At 42.0% G+C, this 25,960-nt stretch overlaps 1 protein-coding gene across 1 annotated transcript in view; it reads left to right on the forward strand.

Moving 5' to 3' along the window:
* Nucleotides 1–19,769, forward strand: part of kcnj6 (potassium inwardly rectifying channel subfamily J member 6) — a 30,235-nt gene extending 10,466 nt beyond the window's left edge. The window contains exons 2-3 of the mRNA XM_061740566.1: nt 3,923–4,842; nt 18,454–19,769. Coding sequence (XP_061596550.1) covers nt 3,945–4,842; nt 18,454–18,812 — 1,257 coding nt within the window. The 5' untranslated portion in view covers nt 3,923–3,944 and the 3' untranslated portion in view covers nt 18,813–19,769. The remainder of the gene's footprint in view (nt 1–3,922; nt 4,843–18,453) is intronic.
* The last annotated feature ends 6,191 nt before the right edge of the window (nt 19,770–25,960 follow it).

Raw genomic sequence — 25,960 nt, forward strand, 5'->3', positions numbered from 1 at the left:
GAAAGAAAGAAAGAAAGAAAGAAAGAAAGAAAGAAAGAAAGAAAGAAAGAAAGAAAGAAAGATAAATTCCCATTGATGAGGTTTTTGTATAATAAACATGGTGGATGTGAGTCATTACAGTTTTGCAGTACAGATGTAACTCATTTAATTGGTTTTTATCAATTCAATTTAATTGGTGTAGTTTAGTAGCATTTAGTATTCTTTTAGAGCAGTGTTTTGGGGGCTCCAAAGACTGAATGTGGTGATAGATTTATAGTTACAAAGGTGGAGTTGAATTGGTATTTTTTTTATCGTCATTTTTATCATTATCGGGATAAATGCCAGAAATTACTGTGATACATTTTTTTGTCCATACCGCCCATTCCTTATAATTGTTGACCATAGAAAAATTATGAAGTGAAAGTGAGAGGATTTATATGAGGAAGATAAACGAATGTCCTGTGGCTCTGTTGTGCAGCCTTCCCTCCAAAAGCCCCTCCTTGCAGAGGAAGCAGCACACAGGTCAGTAACCGCGGCGACTGCAGTTAATTGTTCAATCAATTATTGGTGCAATAATTGATTGAACAGTTTAACTGCAGCTGTTATACACTAAGCCAACAACTGCATGTTGGGACCATAGCGAGTGTCAACTCAGCATCTGTCGCTGTTGTCTTTTTGGTTTATCAAATCAAATCAAATCAAATGTTATTTATACAGCACTTTTCATACAATTGTAATGCAAAGTGCTTTACATAATAAAATCAACATTTAACACAAAAAAAGTCACACACTCATGGTTAAAAACACACATCTGGTCATTTTCACACACATCCTCACATTAATACCCAGATGGCACACATATACACCCTCCCACCCCCACATAGACATATAAACATAATCATGAACATCATAAATAAATAAATACCTAAATGAATACTGGCTTGATGCTGAGGTGAGGAACGATATCTTGACACACTGGACCCTGCTGGAGCCCGTCTGCTGGTTTCAGCTGGTTCAGTCATGCTGAACGGGTTCAGATCGGGATCTGATTGGGTGCTCGGCGTAGTGAAGAGTGAAGAGTGAAGAAAGTAATGACTAAATAAACATATTGCATGTTATCATTTCCCTTTTTTTCATCTTCATTTCTTTAAAAAGGAAAAATCAACACTTTTCCCAATAGCACATTCAATTCAATGTGAGGAGCAGAAACCGAAGAGCCACTGATAACTGTGACTCAGGAGAAAACAGCTTACAGAAAAGCCCGTGGCAAACACCAGGCTGTGCATCTCTGTCAACATGGTCTTGTAGTGTCTTCCACTTTCTTTAATTTAATAGCGCACATACTTGCTGAGGATGTGAGGGGACACAGTGCCTTTATTTCTTCTTCTTCTTTTGCGGGGGCCCTGGTTCTTGGGGTTTGGTTCATTGTCTACAGATTACAGTGTCTAACGCGGGAGTCGGCAACCCGCGGCACTAAAGATCCGCATGCGGCTCTAGAGTCGCATGCACCTCTTTAGCGCCGCCCTAGTGGCTCCCTGGAGCTTTTCCAAAAATGTTTGACTTTTTTTTCTTCTTTTTTTTCCTTTTTTTCTTTTTTCTTTTTCCTTTTTTTCTTTTTTCCTCTTTTTCCTCTTTTTCTTGGTCCTTTCGACTTTTTTCTCGGCATTTCAACTTTTTTCTCATCAACATTTTGACTTTTTTCTCAACATTTTGACTTTTTTCTCAACATTTTTACTTTTTTCTCGACATTTTTACTTTTTTCTCGACATTTTTACTTTTTTCTCAACATTTCAACTTTTTTCTCAACATTTTGACTTTTTTCTCAACATTTTGACTTTTTTCTCAACATTTTGACTTTTTTCTCAACATTTTGACTTTTTTCTCAACATTTTGACTTTTCTCTCAAAATTTTGACTTTTTTTCTCAACATTTCAACTTTTTTCTCGACATTTTTACTTTTTTCTCAACATTTCAACTTTTTTCTCGAAGTGCATAATGAAAAAAAAATCTTCCTCCTCTAAAATATTTTAATTTTTCTCCTGCCTGGCCCTAATACTCTTCCATAGATTTGCGTAATAAAAAGACTCATGTGGAAAGACATTAGCAGCTACATTTGCAGCCGAGGACCCAGTTATAACTAATATAGAAACATGCAGCATGTGTTGCCTTCATTCTAAGGCTGATACAAGACTTTTCATTTTTTGCGGCTCCAGACATATTTGTTTTTTGTGTTTTTGGTCCAATGTGGCTCTTTCAACATTTTGGGTTGCCGACCCCTGCTCTAACCCTTGGATGGTTCAAACAGCGGACTGTCAGGGGATGGTGAGCGACAGTTTCACTGTGGTGTTGGTGATGGGGGTCGTCTTTGAAGGGGAAGTTTATCAGGAAACCCTCCAAAACTCCCAGTATACTGACTATCATCCAGATGGTGCCGTTTGTTGCTTAATGTCAAGTTTAAGGGCAACTTGTGCACGACTGCTGGTTGATACACTGTATAATGTGTATTTATGGGAATTAAATGAGTTTTTCATCCTTGTTCAGCTTTTTCACGACAGAACCAAGAAAAAGAAATTGTTTGTGTCGGTTTGTGTCACAGAGGAAGAGAACGTCACGTCATCTTTAACCTTTTTTTATATTGATGCATTTGGGAAGGTTGCTGAAAAAGCACAGATGTTATCAAGGATCCTGATTTCAGCTGGTTTTGTCAGATGACTTTGAAAATATGAAACAGCGTTTTAGTCAGTTTGGCAGATTCGTTGGAGAAAAGGCTGAAGAAGACCAGATAAAGACCTTTTCCCTGATTCTCATTGGTTTGACTTACGGCAGAAGAAAGAGACAAAAACGACAAAGAGGCCTCTATTGTTGTTGCTCATTCCTACATGAAATTAAAGTTTTCCGTGTATGAGGACGATTTTGGTTGTAACATGTAACATTTGAATTATTCCATGTTATTTAACCCACATGTTCCTCTACAACGCATTGACTCACAAACACGTAGGCAACGTTATGCAGCCCCTGTAAAGCAGGGGTGTCAAATGTGCGGCCCGCGGGCCGCATGCGGCCCGAGAGAGATTTTCATGCGGCGCAAAAAAACAAAATGTTAATTTACTAAAAAGGAAGGCATAAATAATTGCCATGAATCGCAGCATATCCGATAATATATTTCTTCTACAAATCCATCGTTATTCCACAAATAGAGCAGTTTGACATTTTTTTAGTTTTCTAGAATGCATTTGCCGATTTTATTTCTTTGTAGACGGTCGTTTATTTTTATTAACTGACTACTATTATATATTTTCGCAGGAAAAATATCACTGCTAAAAAAGATGATAGAAGATATTTATTCGGAGAATTTCAGTTTTGAATACGAGGATAGTGACAAAGTAAAACAGTTAAAAAAAAAGTGCTGACTTTTTCGGCACACTGGCGTAAATATCTGCGCCAATTTTTCAAAAATAAATACACTTAATTGTACTGGAAAATCTCTAAATCACAAAGAAACACTCTCGGATGTAATAAGAAAGATTTTGCTTTTAATTAAATTTCCTTTAAAAAAGCGAAATATAAAAAAACATACTTGTTTCTGTTTATCTTTGTAAAATGATAGTTTTTTAGTAAAAAAACGAGAAATTTCAAGAAAAGATCCTGAAGAAATATATTTTACATAATTAGAGTGTAAACAAAGTGCATATTTCCTTTAAAATTAACTAAACTGATATTGGATTAGATAACAATAGTAAAAAAAAAAGAATTAGAAAAAAAAAATTTCGCACCGTTTTTGTTATTTTGAGCATGCGGCCAGAATGGCGAGAAAAAAATTGGTCAAATCCGGCCCGCCAAGCAAAATGAGTTTGACACCCCTGCTGTAAAGTGTCCATCATCTGCAAAAAAAAAAAATCTTCATTTTCTAGATGAAAATGTGTGTCGTGTTCTCCCTCTGTAGGTGTGAATCCCGTTTGAACCCCATGGAGCAGGATGTGGAGAGCCCAGCCATCATGAGGAAGCCCAAGTTGCGAAAGCAGACCCGGGAAGACCTGCCGAAGCAGCTGGTAGAAGTAAAACGGATAAAGAAGGTCCAGCGGTACGTCCAGAAGGACGGGAAGTGCAATGTCCATCACGGTAACGTGCGAGAGACGTACCGCTATCTGACGGACATTTTCACCACGCTGGTAGATCTGAAATGGAGATTCAACCTCTTCATCTTCGTACTGGTGTACACAGTGACATGGCTGTTCTTCGGCTTCATGTGGTGGCTCATCGCCTACTTCCGTGGTGACCTGGACCATTTATCAGACAACCAGTGGACTCCATGTGTCAATAACCTCAATAGCTTTGTATCCGCCTTCCTGTTCTCCATCGAGACAGAGACCACCATTGGTTACGGATATAGAGTCATCACGGACAAATGCCCCGAGGGGATAGTTCTGCTCTTAATTCAGTCGGTGCTGGGATCCATCGTGAACGCTTTCATGGTGGGTTGTATGTTTGTTAAGATCTCGCAGCCTAAAAAGCGAGCTGAGACGCTAGTGTTTTCCACCAACGCGGTCATCTCCATGAGAGACGGACGGCTGTGCCTCATGTTCCGAGTCGGAGACCTCCGAAACTCACACATCGTCGAGGCTTCGATCAGAGCCAAGCTCATCAAGTCTAAGCAGACCAAGGAGGGCGAGTTCATCCCTCTGAACCAGACGGACATGAACGTGGGCTACTGCACGGGAGATGATCGGCTCTTCTTAGTGTCGCCGCTCATAATCTGCCATGAGATAAACCAGCAAAGCCCCTTCTGGGAGGTCAGCCAAGCCTACCTGGCCAAGGAAGATCTGGAAATCGTTGTGATCCTGGAGGGAATGGTGGAGGCCACAGGTGAGTGCTCACATTCATTTAATCAGACACATAATGGCTGCAGTGAGATTACTTTCATGATTTTATTACTGATTAAATTAATCGTTCAGTGGATTAAGTACGGTGGCCGACAAGGGCCAAACGCACTGCGACGGCCTAATGCGTCTCAGTTAAGGAAAACGGCTTCAAGTACAGAAACGATTCAAATTCACAAACTCAAAACGAGGTACAAGAAGAGGAACGTGGTGCAAATGAAAAAACGTGCTGCAAAAAACAAAGACAAATGCAGCATCATCAAACGCGCTGCAAATAGAGAAACGATGCAAAGCACGAAACGATATAAAACAAGAAACCATCTTCCATAACCGGTCACTACAACTGGAAGTGATCCAAACCTGCAGGGGGCGCTCTCTGCGTAACAGCTCAATGGACAGAAACACACAGTGTTTACATCCATTGTTTAAACATACAGCGGGAACGGTAATGTGATTTTTATCTGACTATATTTATATACGATGTTTATATCACTGTACAACGCTGTACATTACAAAACGTTTCTTTATTATATTTTAACGTTACAGTCAGCGGTTCGGTCTCTTTCTACATCCCGTGTTTCTGTCCATTGAGCTGTTACGCTGAGAGCGCCCCCTGCAGGTTTGGAGCACTTCCGGTTGTAGTGACCGGTTATGAAGCGTTTTTCTTTTGAAGATGGTTTCTTGTTTTATATCGTTTTGTGCTTTGCATCGTTTCTCTATTTGCAGCGCGTTTGATGATGCTGCATTTGTCTTTGTTTTTTGCAGCACGTTTTTTCATTTGCACCATGTTCCTCTTTTTGTACCTCGTTTTGAGTTTGTGAATTTGAATCGTTTCTGTACTTGAAGCCGTTTTCCTTAACTGAGACGCATTAGGCCGTTGCAGTGCGTTTGGCCCTTGTCGGCCACCGTAATTAAGGAATCAAAGGAAAGATATCGCACCTTTTTTCCTTCAATGGACCGGCGACCTGTTCATGGTGCACCCCTGGGGGTATCGCCAGCAAATCTGGAAACCCTCAAATGAAAATAAGGGGTAAAGATGGATTATTGTGACTTTTCCCCCACTTTTAATATGTGATGTGGACTTAATTATGCTTAATAAACCTTGATGCTGAAAATAAATATGGGAAAACTGACCCTTAAGCAAATCCTGATGGGGAGGTGGAAATAATTTGACTAATCTGGACATCTTACTGAAGTCACACATGGGTAGCCCTGAACAAGCAAACCAGAATCACTTTATAAGGTACATGATTATAATGTGTAGCTTTCACAGCATCGGCCTTGTTTTCAGAGCACAGATCTGTTCTCTTGTCATCATACATGTCCAAATGTGGTGCCGTCTTTTTAATTTTTCTTTAATTCAGTCCATTTCCAATAATGGGAACACGTACAATGGTTTAATAACTATTCATGGTTTGAACTATATCATTTTCAGCTGTTGATCAGTCATTCTCGCACTTTGATTCCATTATTCACCCACATAACCACTAACTAGTAAAATATATACCTATTAGACATGTCATGTTTTAATTCTCCTTTTCTAAAGAGTATGGATTTGTAATTTTATATCAGAAGAAGTGTGTTTCTTCACTGTATGCTTATTTTGTTACAGAAAACTGATCCTGGATTGTGCTTTAAAATATGTTTTTATCTTCCTTGATAGGGGTTAAACCTTTTAAAGCTTGATATACACCCGAGAATAGATGGATTTTTAGTTTACACAATGTAGTTTACTTAAATAAAATAAAATGCTGCCCTGTAGTTTGAGCTCTGCATCCTATATTTAAGACGGTGGTTTGTGGCAGTTTAAAGCTGAAGGAAAGATTGAACGTCTGCTTTCTTTCGCCACTACTTGGTGTTCACTAGGTGTCGGTCATGTGAACAGTTTTATATTCCCTCCGACACGATTCACGATGTTCTCCAGATGTGGCGTGACGTGTGAAACAGACCTTGGATGGAGCAGGATGTTTTTAGGATCAGAGAAATTGCAAATAATTTTACTCTTGAACCTAAACCCTCACTGTCGTCCTAAAGGCCCTGTCTGGGCCCAGTTGTAGCTCACCAGAATAGTTCCCTACGCTGCCGACCCCAATCTTTGATCCCGGGTCAACTGGCACCACAGTGTTTGCATTAGGGCTGGGGATCGATTCAAATGTCAAGAATCGATTCGATTCCGATTCTTAAGATTCAGAATCGATTATCACGCTTTGATTCGATCCAATTCGATCCGATATTGATTTGGGTTACTGTTAATAAAACTGTTTTTTCAGCTGTTGCATGAATTATATGACTGTCTAGTTATGCAACATATTAATACTAGTATTATATTGAGATTCAACAGCAAGTATTGGCAGTTAATGATGCTGTAAGGACCAATCAGCTCCCAGAATGCTGATAGAACTGCTTTCAGAAACATCATGTGGATCAGAATTACCAAACAGACGGATGAAATCGGTTTTATTTTTTCCCTATTTATGAGAATTTGGTTTTTAACATTTATGCAAATGTAACCCAAGACAGTATATAAAGCAAAGAAATATAGACAATTTATGCAATTATAACTGAAAATTTTAATGTTTTCATACCTTCAAACATATTTAAAGGCAAAAACATGGCACCAGTTATTCTCGTGTCCAACAAAATATTCCTTTTTTGGGCATAAACAAAAAGGTACAAAAAGTTGTAATGTAATGATGAAAAAAAAAAAAAAAAAATACTTTTTTTTTTTAAATCGATCTTTAGACATATGAATCGATTTTTAGGAATTAATATGAGAATCGATTTAAAATCGGAGAATCGATCTTTTCAACATAGGCATATCTGTAAGGCCACAACCAGAGGGAACGCTGACAAATCGAAACTATAAAGCCTAATAAAATGTTTATGTAAAATCAGATGTGACATGTTTAAATGTTGAGCGGAGAGGATCTGCAGGCGACAGCTGCACGGCCAGGAGCACGGTGACCGTGACATCTGCATAACCAACAGAACACATGTGGGAGACTCACAGCAGCCAGGAAATTTACCGCACACGGTCTCATAATTATGCATAAATATGCAGTTATTTGTTCCACTGTTTCTAGGAAGTAAGCGCTTCTATAAGACATGTCTTGGAGCAGGTTTTACCAGAAACCGCAGAGCCAAAGAGCTCACTGTTAGTCAAAATAACACGTAAATGTTAACTGACAGCTTAGTAACTGTGCAGGAAATGTTGTCAGACGGCAGACGGTGAAGACGCCGTGTTTGGACTGATGAATTCACCTTGTTCCAAACTTTTCCATAACTTTTATATTAAAGTGTCAACTTGTATACAGTGTGTTTTATTTCACTTCCTAACATTTGCAGACAAACTGGGAAACTTGGTATATGTTTAGATTAAGGGTTTGTTCAGGAGAAGAGCAAACTGCTGAGAGGCACCGGCTCTGTGGCCCAACAGATAGTCAAACCCTTGAGCTGTAATTCAAAGGTTGTCGGTTCAAGTCCCACCACAGTAGGGATGGGGGGTATGGACTAAAATATGTATCACGATAATTTCTGGCATTTATCCCGATAACGATAAAAATGACGATAAAAAAAATACCAATTCAACTCCACCTTTTTAACTATAAATCTATCACCACATTCAGTCTTTGGAGCCCCCAAAACACTGCTCTAAAAGATACTAAATGCTACTAAACTACACCAATTAAATTGCATTGATAAAAAACAATTAAATTAGTACACCTGTACTGCAAAACTGTAATGACTCAGATCCGCCATGTTTGTTACACAAACACGTATCAACGGGAATTTATCTTCTTCTTTCTTTCTTTCTTTCTTTCTTTCTTTCTTTCTTTCTTTCTTTCTTTCTTTCTTTCTTTCTTTCTTTCTTTCTTTCTTTCTTTCTTTCTTTCTTTCTTTCTTTCTTTCTTTCTTTCTTTCTTTCTTTCAGGCTCATTTCTTTCTTTCTTTCTTTCTTTCTGGCTCATTTCTTTCTTTCTTTCTTTCTTTCAGGCTCATTTCTTTCTTTCTTTCTTTCTTTCTGGCTCATATCTTTCTTTCTGGCTCATTTCTTTCTTTCTTTCTTTCTTTCTTTCTTTCTTTCTTTCTTTCTTTCTTTCTTTCTTTCTTTCTTTCTTTCAGGCTCATTTCTTTCTTTCTTTCTTTCTTTCTTTCTTTCTTTCTGGCTCATTTCTTTCTTTCTTTCTTTCTTTCTTTCTTTCAGGCTCATTTCTTTCTTTCTTTCCTTCTTTCTTTCTTTCTTTCTTTCTTTCTTTCTTTCTTTCTTTCTTTCTTTCTTTCTTTCTTTCTTTCTTTCTTTCTTTCAGACTCATTTCTTTCTTTCTTTCTTTATTTCTTTCTTTCTTTCTTTCTTTCTTTCAGACTTCTTTCTTTCTTTCTTTCTTTCTTTATTTCTTTCTTTCTTTCTTTCTTTCTTTCTTTCTTTCTTTCTTTCTTTCTTTCTTTCTTTCAGGCTCATTTCTTTCTTTCTTTCTTTCTTTCAGACTCATTTCTTTCTTTCTTTCTTTCTTTCTTTCTTTCAGGCTCATATCTTTCCTTCCTTCCTTCCTTCCTTCCTTCCTTCCTTCCTTCCTTCCTTCCTTCCTTCCTTCCTTCCTTCCTTCCTTCCTTCCTTCCTTCCTTCCTTCCTTCCTTCCTTCCTTCCTTTCTTCTTTCCTTCCTTTCTTCCCGCGAGATGACAAATTCTTACCGTGGGGAATTGTTTTTGACGGTACATCGTGAACGGTAAAATATCGCCCATTCCTAAACCACAGTCATCCTTTAGTAACTCTGTGTTCAGGTCATATTTGTAGCTGTAAGTGTATTGCATTGTTTGGTCACGTGACCCACTGAAATGTAATAAATGTGCACCCGATACCTGCTGGCAGCGTGAATCTAATTTATGATACGTTTGCATCATGACAGTTTTGAAGTCAAAGTGAAATGTTTGGAGCTATGTTTACATGCTCCTGAGGGTCATTTTGAGGCAGATTATGACTGTGTGAACCTTTTTAAAACTTTGTTGAGTTTACACCTTACCTACTTATCCCCCTTTTCTGTTTGGTACCCCATATTGACTAGTTACCACTCACTCACATCGTAGGTTCAGCATCCTGCCCGAGGATAATTCAACACGTACGGTGGGGCGGGAAATCAGACTTATCCAACTGGGAAAACAGGACTCCTCTCAACCGGGGCACAACCAGTACTGGAGTTGAGGGAGGATGAGGGGGGGTGGCATCCCCCCTGAAATAAAAACAGTCAAAATCCTCCCCCCTGTAAAACTCATCCCCCCTTTCCATCCCTTATGTCATTTCATCAATGAATGTGGTTCTATTTCGTCCCTACTGACCGCCAGGCGGTGCTGTAAGCACTGGATATCTCCCCCTCGCGCATGCGCATGTCGAGTACAATACCAACAATGTCACGTCACCCGTGACCCCTGCATGACCCCCGGAAGGGTATATCTTCCGGCGTCAGCATGGGATCTTCTCCTTATTCTTCTCGCGTCGCGCTGAAGTACAGGACGGAAATAGAAGGCTGGTTAAAAGCTTCTTCCTTTCCTCCCTAAAACCGCCGGCCCCCGTGCAGCTTCGTGCCGTAAGGTAGGAGTAACGATCTCTGTCGTCCTCCAAGAGGCTGTGGCCGCGCGGTATTTATTGGTATTTATTGGTGTTCGTTGCGGCGGCGGCGGCGTCTCCCCGCCCCGCCCCCCTGGCCCAGCTGACAGAAGGTAAGCTGTTGGCTGCGCCCGACACCTGAACATTCTGTGCAGTTATTTTTTCTGCTGGAAAAAAAAAAAAAAGAAGACAGAAAGGGATTATTTTTCTTTGAAAAAAAAAAAAAAAAAGAACACCTTTTTTTTGTCCTTCTTACAGCCGTGGTGAAGGCCACGCCCTCTCCCACCGGCACATTTGTGGTGACGGCAGCGTTTTGCTCCCTCTCCCACTTTATTAATGTGACAACATTGTTTTTTTCCTTGCAATTATTTTTTCTTAAAAAAAAAAAAAAAGGAAAAGAGAAAGGAGAGGATTGTTCTCTTCCTTTTGAGTAAAGACGCCTTTTTTTGCCTTTTCTCATAGCCGTGGTGACGGCAGCGTGGCCCTCCCCTCTCCCACCTGCACATCGGTGGTGACGGCAGCGTGCTCGCTGTGGTGACGGCAGCGTTTCCGCTCCCCTCTCCCACTGACACATCTGTGCTGACGGTAGCGTGGCCCTCCCCTCTCCCGCCTGCATATTGGTGGTGACGGCAGCGTGCTCGCTGTGGTGACGGCAGCGTTTCCGCTCCCCTCTCCCACTGACACCTACGTGGTGACGCAGCGTGTCCGCTCCTCTCTCCTGCCAGCACATCCGTGGCGACGGCAGCGTGTCCGCTCCCTCTCCCACCGGTCGCTGTGATGGAGCGTTCATGCTCAGGGTGCATGGCCGCCCTGGATCCTGCGGTTGACCAGGACCTCTGCGTGTCATGCCTGGGCCCTGAGCAGCCGGGGCCGTCGGCCAGCCTCCCCTCATCCCAGCCGCAGTCTTCTCTGAAGCGATCGGCAAAGAGAGTGGTGGGGGCCCCCAAACGACGGCGGATGACGAGCCAGCTCTCCTCGAAGGTGGATCGCTTGGCTGCCGACATGGAGCAGATGAAGGCGCTCCTCCTCAATCTGCAACCTGGTACTGGCCAGGTGGAACCTGCCATGCCAGAGTTTGCTCTGGGGTCGCCACCGCCGCTGCCAGAGGACGCCATCTCCATTGCAGCCTCGGCGAGCCACTTCAACGTGCCATCAGGGGACCCGGCCTCACAGCGCTCGGGGTTCTCCTCGCACTCATCTGCCCAGAGCTCTCGGGAGGGGACGGCTTGTTCCTCCGTGGAGAGCGTGATCCGCACTGCCCTGGCACACTTGCAGCTGGATGCACCGCGTGCGGAGGTGGCCTCTAGCGCCTTCCACAGGCGCAATCCTTCTCCGGTGGAATTCACCATTCCGCCGTCGTCGGATTTTTTGAGGGAGCTGCACTCATGCTGGAGAGATGTCACAGCCCTCTCCAGGCTGACAGCTGATGACCGCGCTCTGACGGCGATGGAGGACGCGGCAGTGGCTGGTCTCCACCACATGCCCCCCATCGAGCCCTCCATTGCAGCGCTGATAGTGGCTCCTGATGAGGCTCTGAAGCCAGATCCCAAGTGCCCCTCTACCCAGTGTAGGGTTACTGATGGGCATATTTGTAAGGCTTATGACACAGCGGCGCGCATCGGCCGGCTGGGGAACACCCTTTCTCATCTGCTACTGGCTCTCTCCACCTCCCTGCAGGGTGCACAGGTGGACGGTTCCACACGGGACTTGTGTGATGTGTCCCTACAGGCTTTTGCCTCCCAGACGAGGGAGCTGGGGCGGCTGATGTCCACCCTGGTGCACACACGCCGTCATGTCTGGCTGGCGCAGTCACCCCTGACAGAGACTGCTCGCAGGGCTCTTCGTCAGGCACCGGCAGTACCGGGGGAGCTGTTTGGGGCAACTGCCCTGGAAGCTCTGGACCGCACCGCCCTGGCCGATGAGACCAGGCAGCGACTGGTGCACCTTCACAGGAGGGCGCCCGCTTCCAGTACACCGAGGGGTCCTTCGTCCGCCCCTGGACGTCGCCCCCAACCACCTGCCCACGGGAGCCAGCGCAGCTCCCAATGGCCCATTGGACAGCCTGCCGGGGGCTTTCGCCCCCCTGTGCGCGGACCGCCCCGGCAGAGTCTGGGTGTTGACCTCGACCATCGCCCCCCCGGCACGTCCAGAGGCCGGGGGAGACGACGCTAGGGCCATGGGGCCGGTCGTCGGCTGCTTTTCCCGGCAGCAGCTCAGTTACTGGGCTGCCTGCTCATCGGGGCCCGGGTGGTTTCCACCCTAGCCCAGGGGTACGTATTGCAGTTCCGACACCGGCCTCCTACCTCCAGCCGGGTTGAGATGACCATCGTCAGAGACCCGGCAAACATTCTGGCCCATCATAGCACCATCATGCCGGTGGACCCCCCGCCGCGGCCTGGGGGTTCTACTTGAGCTACTTTCTCGTCAGCAAGAGAGACGACAGACGTCGTCCCATCTTGGCCCTGAGGGACCTCGACGAATACGTGAAGGTCCTGCCCTTCCGGAGGCTTGACCACAGCAGATGCTCTGCGTTGGTCAGGAGGAAGTGGTTTGCAACTGTGGACCTACAGGGCGCTTGTTTCACGTGCCGGTCGCGGCACGTCACCGGTGGTTCCGGGGGTTCGCCTACCGGGGCCACCGTTGTCGGTTCAGGGTGCTCCTGTGCGGACCCTCCCTGTCACCGAGGATTTTTTCACCAGGTGCGTGGTGGCAACCCTTGCCCCTCTTATACCTTTGGGCCTGCTGTCGCTACACCCCCTGCAATGTGCAGCCCTCGCCTGGATGGCAAGACGCACAGGCGCAGGCTGGTCAGGGTTCCGCAGGTGTGTGTCAATACCCTTGCACCCTGGAAAGACGGGACATTCCGGCTGAGGGGTGTGCCCTTAGATGCTGTCCCCTCCCTGCCGGGAGGCTGTCATCAGTGGTCCTCCCGGGTCCGCACGCGCCGCATCAACGTGCTGGAGCTCTGGGCTCTGCACTTCACACTAACATTTTTTTTTGCAACTCCTGTGGGGGGGGGCACGTGCCGGGTCAGTCAGACAGTGTGTCCACTGTTCCTTGATCGGCCACCAGAGGGGGCCCCGACTCTGCACAGCTGCTGCAGGTGTCCCGGGGCCTCCTAGCGTGGACAGCTCCTCGCCTGCCCGGCCTTCGGGCGATGTTCCTGCCTGGAGACAGGAACCGGGTGACGGACTTCCTCTCCCGGCGCAAGCCGCCTTTTGCAGAGGGTCCTCCAGAGGGCTCACGGGCTCCTCTTGGTGGCCCCCTTCCGACCGGGGAAACGTAGTTTCCACTGCTGCGGAGGCTCTGCTGCGACACGACATGACGCCCCCCAGAGGGACCGTCTTTTCCAGCCGGGGATTCAGGTTTTGCACCCCGACCCCGTCGTTTTTGGCTCTGAGTCTGGCCGCTGCGGCGCCCGACCCATTGTTGTCAAGCTGTCCTGAACCCGTCAGGGCTGGCATCTCGAATGCCCATGTGCCTCCCACCCGCCTGTGGTATGAGTGCGAGTGGGGGAGATTCTCTGCCTGGTGTGCAGACGGGGCAGAGGACCCTGTTCTTTGCCCCGTGGCCACGATCCTGGGGTTCCTTTCGGTCCCTCCTGGATGGTGGCCGTGCTCAGTCCACTTTAAGGGTGCATGTGGCGGTCATTTCATCGCAACATGCCCTGGTTGAGAATGCCACCGTGGGGTGCCACCGGCTGGTTTCTCTTTCTCAGGGGGGCTCTGAGGCTACGCCCCCCCACCCCCCCGAGGGGCCCAAAGGCCCCAGTTTTTGGTTCCATTCGATTTTATTTATATAGCGTCTAATACAACAGATGTTGTCTCTAGACGCTTTCCAGAGAACCAGAACATATACGTGAATATAAACCCCCGAGCAGTGTGGGACCTGCCCATGGTGCTAGGTGCCCTCTCTTCTCCACCCTTTTGGGCCCTTGGCCCGGGTGGGCCTGAAGTGGCTCTCTAGGGAGATAGCTTTTCTCCTCGCCATGACATCGGCGAGTCGATGAGTTACATGCCCTGTCAGTCAGCTCAGGGGCTATGTTGTGGCCGAACGTGGCGTTCCTGCCCTAGGTCCTGCAGAGAGTGGGCCGAGCCCTTTGTGCCCCGTACGGGCCCTTGCTGCTTATGCTACCGCGCCTGTGCGACGGTCGGAGCAGCTTGTTCTCTGCCATGGTGGCCCCAACAGGGGGCGTGCTGTTTCTGGACAGCGCCGTCCCACTGGGTGGTGGACACCGTCGAGCGCGCCCACAGGGCCAGTGGCCGCCCCTTACCAGTGGGGGTAAGGTGCCACTCGGCCAGAAGCGTCGCAGCTTCTTGGCTGCCCTGCAGGGGGTGCCTCTGGAGGACATCTGCACCGCGACTTCGTGGACGTCGCCAGACACGTTCTCCAGGTTTTACCGGATCAATGTCGCCACTCCCCAACCATTGGGCGTGGTTCTACTCCCGGGTCCTTCTGCCCCTGATCAGTGAGGTATGTGACCGGGATTCTATGTGACATTGTTGGTATTCGTCATCCAGTGCTTACAGCACCGCCTGGCGGTCAGTAGGGACGAAATAGAACGAAAGTTACGCCTGTAACTACGGTTCTATGAGTCCCGGATGACCGCCAGGCCTGCCGGTCACTCCGAATCCTCGTGCTCTCGCGAGAAGATTCTAGGAGAAGATCCCATGCTGACGCCGGAAGATATACCCTTCCGGGGGTCATGCAGGGGTCACGGGTGACGTGACATTGTTGGTATTGTACTCGACATGCGCATGCGCGAGGGGGAGATATCCAGTGCTTACAGCACCGCCTGGCGGTCATCCGGGACTCATAGAACCGTAGTTACAGGCGTAACTTTCGTTTTACTGCTATTTCAACATTTAGAGTCATCACCAGAAAAATAACACCAGAAAAATAACTTATTTGACAATTTTCACCTGTACACTTTCACTTGAAAAAAGTAGTAAAATCTGCCAGTGGGACAAGATTTATCTTCTTATTACAAGCAAAAAAATCTTGTTCCACTGGCAGATTTTTCTACTTATTTCAAGTGAAAATCTACTTGAAACAGGTGATAATTGTTGTTTTTTCCAGTGATGAGTCTTGTTTTAAGTGTAATGAGATTTTTTTACTAAAATGCGACATTTTAACTAGAAATAAGACAAATATTCTTGTTAAGATTTTGAGTTTTTGCAGTGATCCATTTTACTTATCCTGTGAAGGACAGAGTCATATTGATAAGTTCAGAAAACTGTTTTTTATTGTTCTGTTTTGATGTATTTGATGTAAGCCCAGTGGATATTTAAAGCTTACAGAAGGCTGCATTTAACTGCTGCTATGTCATTCCTGCAGTATTTCTGCAGGTTTTTTTTGGTCAGTGCTATTATTTGTAATATATTATATTATTTGTAATCAGCACAAATTATCTGTCCCCATATGATAAAATCCACCATCCCCCCTGATTTTTATTTACAACTCAAGATGGGCACAACCCACTATGAAACACAGTGAAACTGTGAAAATACTGGGAGAAAGCTCCTCTTTGACTATTCTTATAATCAGAGTGACAGCATGCTCACATCTTCACTTCTCAGGGTAATGAAAGTGCAAGTACATAAAGTTGTGAGGGGTGTTTTCTGGAAGAAGGGACTCCTCTGCTGTGTTAAACACAGCGTGCGGGTTGGAGGACGGTTCGTATCACTTTGCAGTGATTCTGAATTCACGATTTTGCTCTCCTTGTTCGACTGGACAGTATTTTTACTCGTGTTTGGCCAGCAGGCTGTACAATATTGATGAATCCCTGTCCGTCTACAACAGCGAGCATCTTAAGTCTTTGAAAGGCATGTGAGACTCCAGCTGGTTGGTTTCACCGCCAGCGCCACCTGCTTTCCAAATGTGTCTCTACTTGTGTCTTCTTCAGCTGTGCATTTCATAACCAAGCCTTTAACTAAACATAAACCTTCCCTAAATCTGATTCTGCCTTTGTAGCATCATATTTGAATAATTGTCATTGGTTATCAAATTCATTTTGAACAATTCCAGCTGTCAAATTAATATTTCTTTTTCTTTTTTTAACTCTGTGTTTTGGCCAAGAAATCACATTTGAAATACTTTTTTTAAAACCACTGCAAAAACTAATTTCTAAGAAAGTAAAAAACCTTGCTTCCAGAAAATTAGAAGATTATTTTTCTTATTTTCGGACTTCTAGTCAAGAAATGTTTTTCTTACCGTATTAGCAAATATATTTTTCCTTAAAATAAGCTAATTTTGACTAAGTATAGGCATATCAGACTTATTTCTAGAGGGGTTGTTTTTGTAGTCTCATACGGCATGTCAATAATGTGCATGAAGATTAATAATGCCTAATAATGCTTGTGAAAAAGCATCCAGTTGACCTAATAGGAAATGACCCCAAGGCCTATCCATCCTCAACACAGCATCAACTGAAAATTATGCTTATCAAGAGTGTTTTCATAAAATTGTGGCTAATTTTTCTGTATTGCATTCATATTGCAACATCCGTCAATATCTAGTGAATATTTAAACATAAAAACTGGGATATATATGGTTATAATTGACTCACATCCTGCCTTTTTCCAGTGATTTCTTTCTTCCCCTCTCTCTCTTCCCAGTAATGTGATGAATATTGAAACTTCCCCCCAGCAGGAATATCACAGGATATATCCTGAAATGACTTTGCTGCTATTAGAGGACGTTCAGCGTTTTACAGTGGAGCGCTCCTGCCAGGCTGATAAACATGCAATTACATTAAGTTGTTGTGAGAATTTCAGCACATGTACAGGGATTTTAAATAATATTGCTGTGGCATCTTATTCTTCTATCACATACGGTGATACTCCTATGCTGGCGTCAAACCTTGGACCTGACCTTTGTGTGGAGACGAGAGCCAAAGAGAGATCCCAAGTCTGAGGATAATTACACTCCTCACAGGGAAAAAAAGAGAGCACTGATTGTTTAGTTTTCTTGGAGGAGTTGACCTGAGATCTCGAAGTAAAGACTGTATGAGACGCATCGAAACAAGAGCATAAGTGTGGATGCGTTTAAACTGCTGCATAAGCTCCTAATTGTAGAGGTTCAAAGGCTGTGTAGGTGAATGTTTGTTAAAGATGTAATGCATCTAGAACAGGGGTCGGCAACCCGCGGCTCTAGAGACGCATGCGGCTCTTTAGCGCTGCCCTAGTGACTCCCTGGAGCTTTTTTCAAAAATATTTGACCTTTTTTTCTTTTTTTTCTCTTTTTTCTTCTTTTTCTTAGTTTTTTCTTCTTTTTCCCTTTTTTTCTCTTTTAATCTTCCTTTTTCCTTTCCTTTTTAATCTCAACATTTCGACTTCTTTCTCGCCATTTCGACTTCTTTCTCGCCATTTCGACTTTTTTCTTGACATTTCGACTTTTTTCTCGAAATTGTACTTCAACAATAATCTCGACATTTCGACTTTTTTCTCGAAATCTGACTTTTTCTCGACACTTCGACTTTTTTCTCGAGATTGTACTTCAACATTAATCTCGACATTTCGACTTTTTTCTCGACATTTTGACTATTTCCTCGACATTTCGACTTTTTTCTCGACATTTCGACTTTTTCCTCAAGATTTAGACTTTTTTCTCGACATTTCGCCATTTTCCTGCATTCTAAGGCTTATACAAGACTTTTCATTTTTTGCGGCTCCAGACATAGCCTATTTGTTTTTTGTGTTTTTGGTCCAATATGGCTCTTTCAACATTTTGGGTTGCAGACCCCTGATCTAGCAGATGAGGATCGTTGGACAAGGTGATGCCTCCCAAGCTCAGTAGAGCCGCAATAAATCCTGCAGGAGATGATAAAGACCAGATTGAGAAATGATGGGTGAAATAACATTTTTGCCAGCACATCCTTGCAAAAGGGGAACTGCTAACTTTTATTTGCCAGAATTGGTAGCTGTATCAACATGACTCAGACTAGAGTCTATGTGCTTGGGTTGTTGATCTCTCATGTTGCATTTGTGTCTCTATAGGCATGACGTGCCAGGCCAGGAGCTCTTACGTAAGCAGCGAGATCAAATGGGGCTACCGCTTCACGCCGGTCCTGACGCTGGAGGACGGCTTCTACGAGGTGGACTACAACAGCTTCCACCAGATCTACGAGACTGACACCCCGGCCTGCAGCGCCAGAGAGCTGGCTGACATGATCAACCGACCTCGCCTGCCCCTGACCTGGTCGCTGGCCAGCAAGCTGAGCCAGCAGGGGCTGCCGGAGTCGGAGCAGGAGGGCCAGGAGACAAAAACCAATCTGGACAGCGAGGAGAAGGACGGGCAGGGGCAGACTGAGACCAACGGGGACATTGCCAACTTAGAGAGCGAGTCCAAAGTGTAGCGAGAGGACTGTGCGCCAGGTGGGGAGCTCGCGGGTTTATATTAGATCACGGGACTGTTTCTGCAGGACACGACTGCACAACGAGGACCAATGAGCACAGTAGACCAAGAATCCCCTTCACCAAGAACCGCTGACGCTCTAATCGAGTCACGCTCAACCCTGAAACATCCTTACATGTCGACATGCAGCCCACCGCTGGGCTGAAAACCCTCTTGGGCAAGTGCATGTTTAAATCTAATGTGATGTCCTCCCAGCAGGATTCCCCTTATTTTTTCTATTAAGATATTCCTAGGGGCATTTGCATAAGCATTTTTGTACATAGTATAATCAGTTTTCAATTCTTTGTTTTGTTGCCGTGTGAATATATGAATGCTGTTTGATACTAATCCCTTTAGGTTCGTTCTGTGTATATTTTATGCCTTACTGTACGTATAAAGCTTTGAATATTTGTTTTTCAGAAATATATCTAAGCATGTATAAACATTATCTGCCGTTAATTGATCTTGTAACATATATTCTGTACAATGATAATGTTATAAGGAAAACAACCATTGCAGTGGATGCAAACTCTAGTTTAAGCCAATAATATCTTCCTCCCCAGTTGTTTAACTTTCACGAAGCCATGACTCGCTGGTTCACAGCGGATTGACTTCGGACGACGGCCCTTTAAAACTGCATTTTGTCACTTTTGCACACTGGAAACTTCTGGTTTCCTAGAACATGATTGTTGATACTTCAGTTTCCAGAAATCCCTTCAATCCCCAAACAGCAATGACAAAAAATTATAATAAACAATAAGTTTCTTATTATGCACCCAGCGAGACCTTCCCTTTGTTTGTTTGCCCCCACCTCAAGTTATTCAGCATAAGAAGGATTTTACCACATGTAAAAGACGAATGCAGTTCTCGAGCTTTAAAAAATGAAGTTGATGTGCCTTAAACTTGCTAATGATCAGCAGAGGGAAACTCTTTCTTTTTCTTCTGTTCTTCCTTCTCCTGGTTCATTATCCCAGTAAATATTTGCATGATGGGTTTAAATCCTCCATTTGAAGCTCTTTCCGTTACAGCATACCAGACATTTTTAAAACGGTGATCTCATTTGAAGTGAACTGATAAAGCTGCCTGGCGTTTGAGAAAGGGCATGCCGGATTTACATGAGCTCTTAGTCAGATCTGCCTCCCACTTATGAAATCCAAGACGACACTCCACAGCAGTCCACAAACTGGTGCATGACTTTACTTTACTTTACAGTGGCTCCATCCATCGTTCCTGTTTCCACTATAAGTTTTGCATTATTATTACTACTAGATATTTTTATGTTAAAAAGAATGAAACGACCCCGGTGCAAACTGATGCATTTGTGCTCTTCATTTCACGCTTTGGCAGTGTTTGATTTATGATGTGTACTGTTCATTCAAACACTCAGTACTGGAGTTGAGGGGGATGAGGGGGGATGGCATCCCCCCTGAAATAAAAACAGTCAAAATCATCCCCCCTGTAAAACTGCCATCCCCCCTTTCCATCCCTTATGACATTTCATCAATGAATGTGGTTTTACTGCTATTTCAACATTTAGAGTCATCACCAGAAAAATAACACCAGAAAAATAACTTATTTGACAATTTTCACCTGTTTCAAGTAAATTTTCACTTGAAATAAGTAGAAAAATCTGCCAGTGGGACAGGATTTATCTTCTTATTACAAGCAAAAAAATCTTTTTCCACTGGCAGATTTTTCTACATATTTTAAGTGAAAATCTACTTGAAACAGGTGAAAATTGTTGTTTTTTCCAGTGATTAATCTTGTTTTTAAGTGTAATTACATTTTTTTTACTAAAATGAGACATTTTAACTAGAAATAAGAAAAATATTCTTAAGTTTTTGAGTTTTTGCAGTGATCCATTTTACTTATCCTGTGAAGGACGGAATCATATTGATAAATTCAGAAAACTGTTTTTTATTTTTGTGTTTTGATGTATTTGATGTAAGTCCAGTGGATATTTAAAGCTTACAGAAGGCTGCATTTAACTGCTGCTATGTCATTCCTGCAGTATTTCTGCAGGTGTTTTGGTCAGTGCTATTATTTGTAATATATTATATTATTTGTAATCAGCCAAATGATCTGTCCCCATATGATAAAATCCACCATCCCCCTTGATTTTTTTTTACAACTCGAGTACTGCAAACACTAGTACTAAGAAATGTCTGGTTCTTGACGATTAGTGCCCACATGTTCCCAAAAGTTCCCATGAAATGCTTCTCAGAGGTCTGTTTGCCTCTGCTTATTTGTACAGTTGCTTTTAAAGACTTTAATCAGGATGTTATCTTTCCTCTGAAGCGGTGCACAATCCCTTAGTTTAGATTTTCACCTCACTGCAGTGAAGAACTCCTGTGATGAGATGACGCCCACGTCTTAACCAGGTTTGGAGTGAGTCAGCACATGGTCGTAAAATGCTACGCAGGAACTCGACACATAAATGTAAAATAGCCCCCAAATGGGCACTTTTTGATTGCTACATGTATAATAAAGACTTCTCTGTGGTATTTCAGGGCGAACACCTCATTTGAATGAATAGACTTGGATCTTGCTTTTCTCAGAGATACGATGACAACATTAGGATATTATTACTGTTTTTGATGAGAAACCACTACATTATTACTGTTTTAGACAAGTAACCACCACATTATTACTGTTTTAGACGAGAAACCACCACATTATTACTGTTTTAGACGAGTAACCACCACATTATTACTGTTTTAGACGAGAAACCACTACAATGAAAGTATCACTATTTCATTGCCTGTACTTGTAACCAATAAAATCAGCATGTATATTTTGAGATACAATGAATGAAAAGACACACATAAGAACAATTTAATTAAATTTTATTTACGGTATAGATCTCTTTAACTCTAAAATGAAATGAATGAGACAATGCAGGAAGCAACTTTTAAAACTTTGTTAAGAGAGTTCCTTACCACCCAGACGACGACATCCTTTATAATCACTTATTTGAATTAACACTAATAATATAATTATTGTATAATGTAGAAAAGAAAAGAAAACGCAGCCAGATGAGAAGGAATGGTCTCATGAACCTTCATCTTGTTTACAGGACCGTCTCAGAAAATTTGAATATTGTGATAAAGTTATTTATTTTCTGTAATGCAATTAAAAAAACAAAAATGTCATACGTTCTGGATTCATTACAAATCAACTGAAATATTGCAAGCCTTTTATTATTTTAATATTGCTGATTATGGTTTACAGTTTAAGATTAAGATTCCCAGAATATTCTAATTTTTTGAGATAGGATATCTGAATTTTCTTAAGCTCCAGAATGTATGACATTTTTGTTTTTGTAATTGCATTACAGAAAATCACAATATTCAAATTTTCTGAGACAGTCCTGTATGTAATCACATGATCAGCAGACACTCGAGTTAGTACCGATGATGATTTGAACTCTTACAAAATAGTTTAATCTAGCGTCAAATTGCTTTCACCGAGCTAAATAATCTGGGAGTATAATTTGATATGTCAACATAGGTTAAATTGTGGACATATTTAAAGTAAAAGCAAGAACACCCAGTGACTGGGTGTTCCTCAGTCACAGAAGTAGAAAAGGAATAATCTAACACTTGAAGAATACAATTTTAGTCAAATGTAAAGCACTAAAGGTCAGTTACATTCCGGGATGCATGCGAAGTCATGTGAATATCAGGTATCGGCCCGATATTGTATAAATATCTGTATCAGGTACCAGATTGACGAGTATACAACTCCCAGAATCAAAAGAAAAGAGAAGTGGAAAAAAAAGGGGGGAGGTACCTGATTTATTCATAATGATACAAAAAATATAGTTTAGCATCTTATAAAGACAAAACTGGGGGTGTTTTTTAATTTCAATACAATAACAACTTCAAATAAAAATAAATAAAAAAAATTGGTTTTCTGTGTAAGATTTCCCATTAAAGGCATAAAATCTGGTCTTCATCTCTGACGCAGTAAAACAGTGTTGAGTCTTTACTGAACACCTCGTTCTGCTGCATAGCGACAGTTGGGCCGTGTTCAATAAAAACACAAAATATGTCCTTTTCAACACATTAATGCTTCTCTGTCATTGAGACATCAGATCATAATTTATGGTTTAAAAAAATAAAGCAAATAAACATCCCTAGCGGCAGTTAGTCTCATTGCTTCCTCTTTTTTAGAAATGTATTTCACATTAGTTTAGAATTTATTTTGTATTTTTACATATTGAAGTCAACGACCAGTGTCAGACCAATTTAAAACGTCATAGATGTATAACTTTTTTTTTTTTTTTTTTAATCACAACATTTTGCTGAAACAGCTGGATATGAAGTGTCTTTTGCAAATATAACTTTAAACGGTAATATTGGTTAGGACTGTTTTTAGACTGGATATTTTTTACTAGTAATGAAGAAACAACTGAGCTCTCAGACAGAAAACCTTTGAATAGGCTTTAGTTTCGTTAAATTTAGAGCTTTTATTACAGTAAGAACAGTGTAGCTCCTCAACATTGATGGTTTTATTTTTGCTTTAGTTGGTTTTAATTTTAGCTGGCTAATATCCTACTAATCTGGAGTTAAACTGCACGTGACAAATGAGCGTTTCTGAAGCTGACTGGTGCAGAAATGTAAAGTAAATTACAGCAGTAAACATTTTAAAGATACTTGTATGTCCAGTCTTCCCTTTGTTAGTCTGAAATGATAATTATTATCAAATAAGCGTTAAAAAAAGACAGATAAGCAAATCAAACAACAGATAAAAACACAGATAAAAACAGTAGTTTAACAAGCAAGCAAACAAGACCTGCTGGTTTATACATTAAAGTGTGTATCAGGAAATGACAAAAAAAAACAATGTTTAAAAGACAAACAGACTTCTACAACTAATTAGTTGTAGCACTATAACGGCCTGTAGCTGTAACTATAAGTTGTAGTAAAAACGATCTTCAAGTTCATTTGATATTTACCAAAAAGAGATATTAGTGGTTCTGTTACTTTCTTGTAATCTTGTTAAATCTACATTTTTGCTGCACAGATAAAAATAAAAGTCTCGGCTCGGAATAAAGAAACATACAAGAAATATTGTCATGTTGCTATTATTAACACATCAAACCAGTCATATGCAAAAACACAAATAACATATAAAAATGCGTACATAAGTTCCGCTTTTCTGACATTCCTGAAACTAAGCAACTAGTAAAAAATAAAACGATGACTATTCACCACCGTAGACGCTTTAAAAAAGAGCCGATACCCCAAAGTTCCTTCTTAAGCTTTAAGACATGAACTGTTAAAGTCTTTCAACCCCTTTTTTTCACTGTAGATGATTAAAGTTGTTAAAAGTTAAACATGAGTGAACAACAGAAGATGTAACGCTACATCTTCTGTGTTTTGTTAAAATTAGTATCTTGAAATAAGTAAAAACAAGTGAAATTCAAATTCAAGCAAGTATACGTGGTTGTTGTCTATTTTATTAAGACTATAGCTCTGTGGACCGAGGACCGAGCTTTCCTTGCTGATTTCATTTCACTAACGGCACACTCACCACATCTCATTTGTTAGTTGTTTATGTCCACCGTTGCCTCCTGCATCTTTATACTAGTCTACAATTTAAGTGTAGCAACACACACTACACACTACGAGATATTTGGCAGGTTTTTTGTTCATGTTAGCGAGCAGCCACAGCTTATTTCAAACAATAAAAAGTTTGATCTGCACATTCAGGGGCACAAAGTAAAAGAAACAACGGTGGCCGCCTCCAGCTCCGACACGCAGCTCTCTAAAATAAGAGCGCAAAAGGTGCAAATCTGACTGATTGGATAACTTAACAATACACTAAAGTAGGTTAATTATTAAGTTAATGAGTTAAAAATACAAATTCTGGTGGTGCTTTTCTTGTATTATTATTTTTATGGTTATTATTTTTTTTTATCATTAGGAGATGGACATTTTTCTCCACTATCATGAGACATAAGTTCTCAGTACCAGTTAAGGTCTTTAACTTGATTGCAAGTGAACTTGTGAGTTGCTACATATTTCAAACTATTTGTACCTTTTTTTAACATCTAAAAACAAAAATGTTCACCAGTTTGTGTTATCTCATTGCCATGCGGGTGCGTAATGGTGACATAAATATAGCCTCCTCTAGTCTAACCGTATGAACTCTGTGGTTTAAAGGTAGACAGCTTCTTCCTGCTCGACAAAAACAGACAGTGACATTAAAAGATTTATACCAAATCAACACTGAAGCGACTTCACAGTGAAATGTTGGGTCTAAATGTTGAGCATCCGTTTAAGGTGCAGAAGCTCATTAAGATGAGACTTCATGATTAGTATGTTAGCATTTGTGCCTGATATGTTAATTTTAAAGATCAGATAACCTTTTTCAGTAGGTGTACCCAGTACTCGAGTTGAGGGGGATGAGGGGGGATGAGGGGGATGGCATCCCCCCCTGAAATAAAAACGGTCAAAATCCTCCCCCCTGTAAAACTGCCATCCCTTATGTAATTTCATCAATGAATGTGGTTTTACTGCTATTTCAACATTTAGAGTCATCACCAGAAAAATAACTTATTTGACAATTTTCCCCTGTTTCAAGTAAATTTTCACTTGAAATAAGTAGGAAAATCTGCCAGTGGAACAAGATTTATCTTCTTATTACAAGCAAAAAAAATCTTGTTCCACATGCAGATTTTTCTACTTATTTCAAGTGAAAATCTACTTGAAACAGGTGAAAATTATTGTTTTTTCCAGTGATGAGTCTTGTTTTAAGTGTAATGAGATTTTTTTTACTAAAATGAGACATTTTAACTAGAAATAGGACAAATATTCTTATTTTGAGTTTTTGTAGTGATCCATTTCACTTATGAAGGACAGAATCATATTGATAAGTTCAGAAAACTGTTTTTTATTGTTGTGTTTTGATGTATTTGATGTAAGCCCAGTGGATATTTAAAGCTTACAGAAGGCTGCATTTAACTGCTGCTATGTCATTCCTGCAGTATTTCTGCAGGTGTTTTGGTCAGTGCTATTATTTGTAATATATTATATTATTTGTAATCAGCACAAATTATCTGTCCACATATGATAAAATCCACCATTCCCCCTGATTTTTTTT

This window comes from Cololabis saira, chromosome 14, assembly GCF_033807715.1.
Source record: "Cololabis saira isolate AMF1-May2022 chromosome 14, fColSai1.1, whole genome shotgun sequence".
NCBI classification, from domain to species: domain Eukaryota; kingdom Metazoa; phylum Chordata; class Actinopteri; order Beloniformes; family Belonidae; genus Cololabis; species Cololabis saira.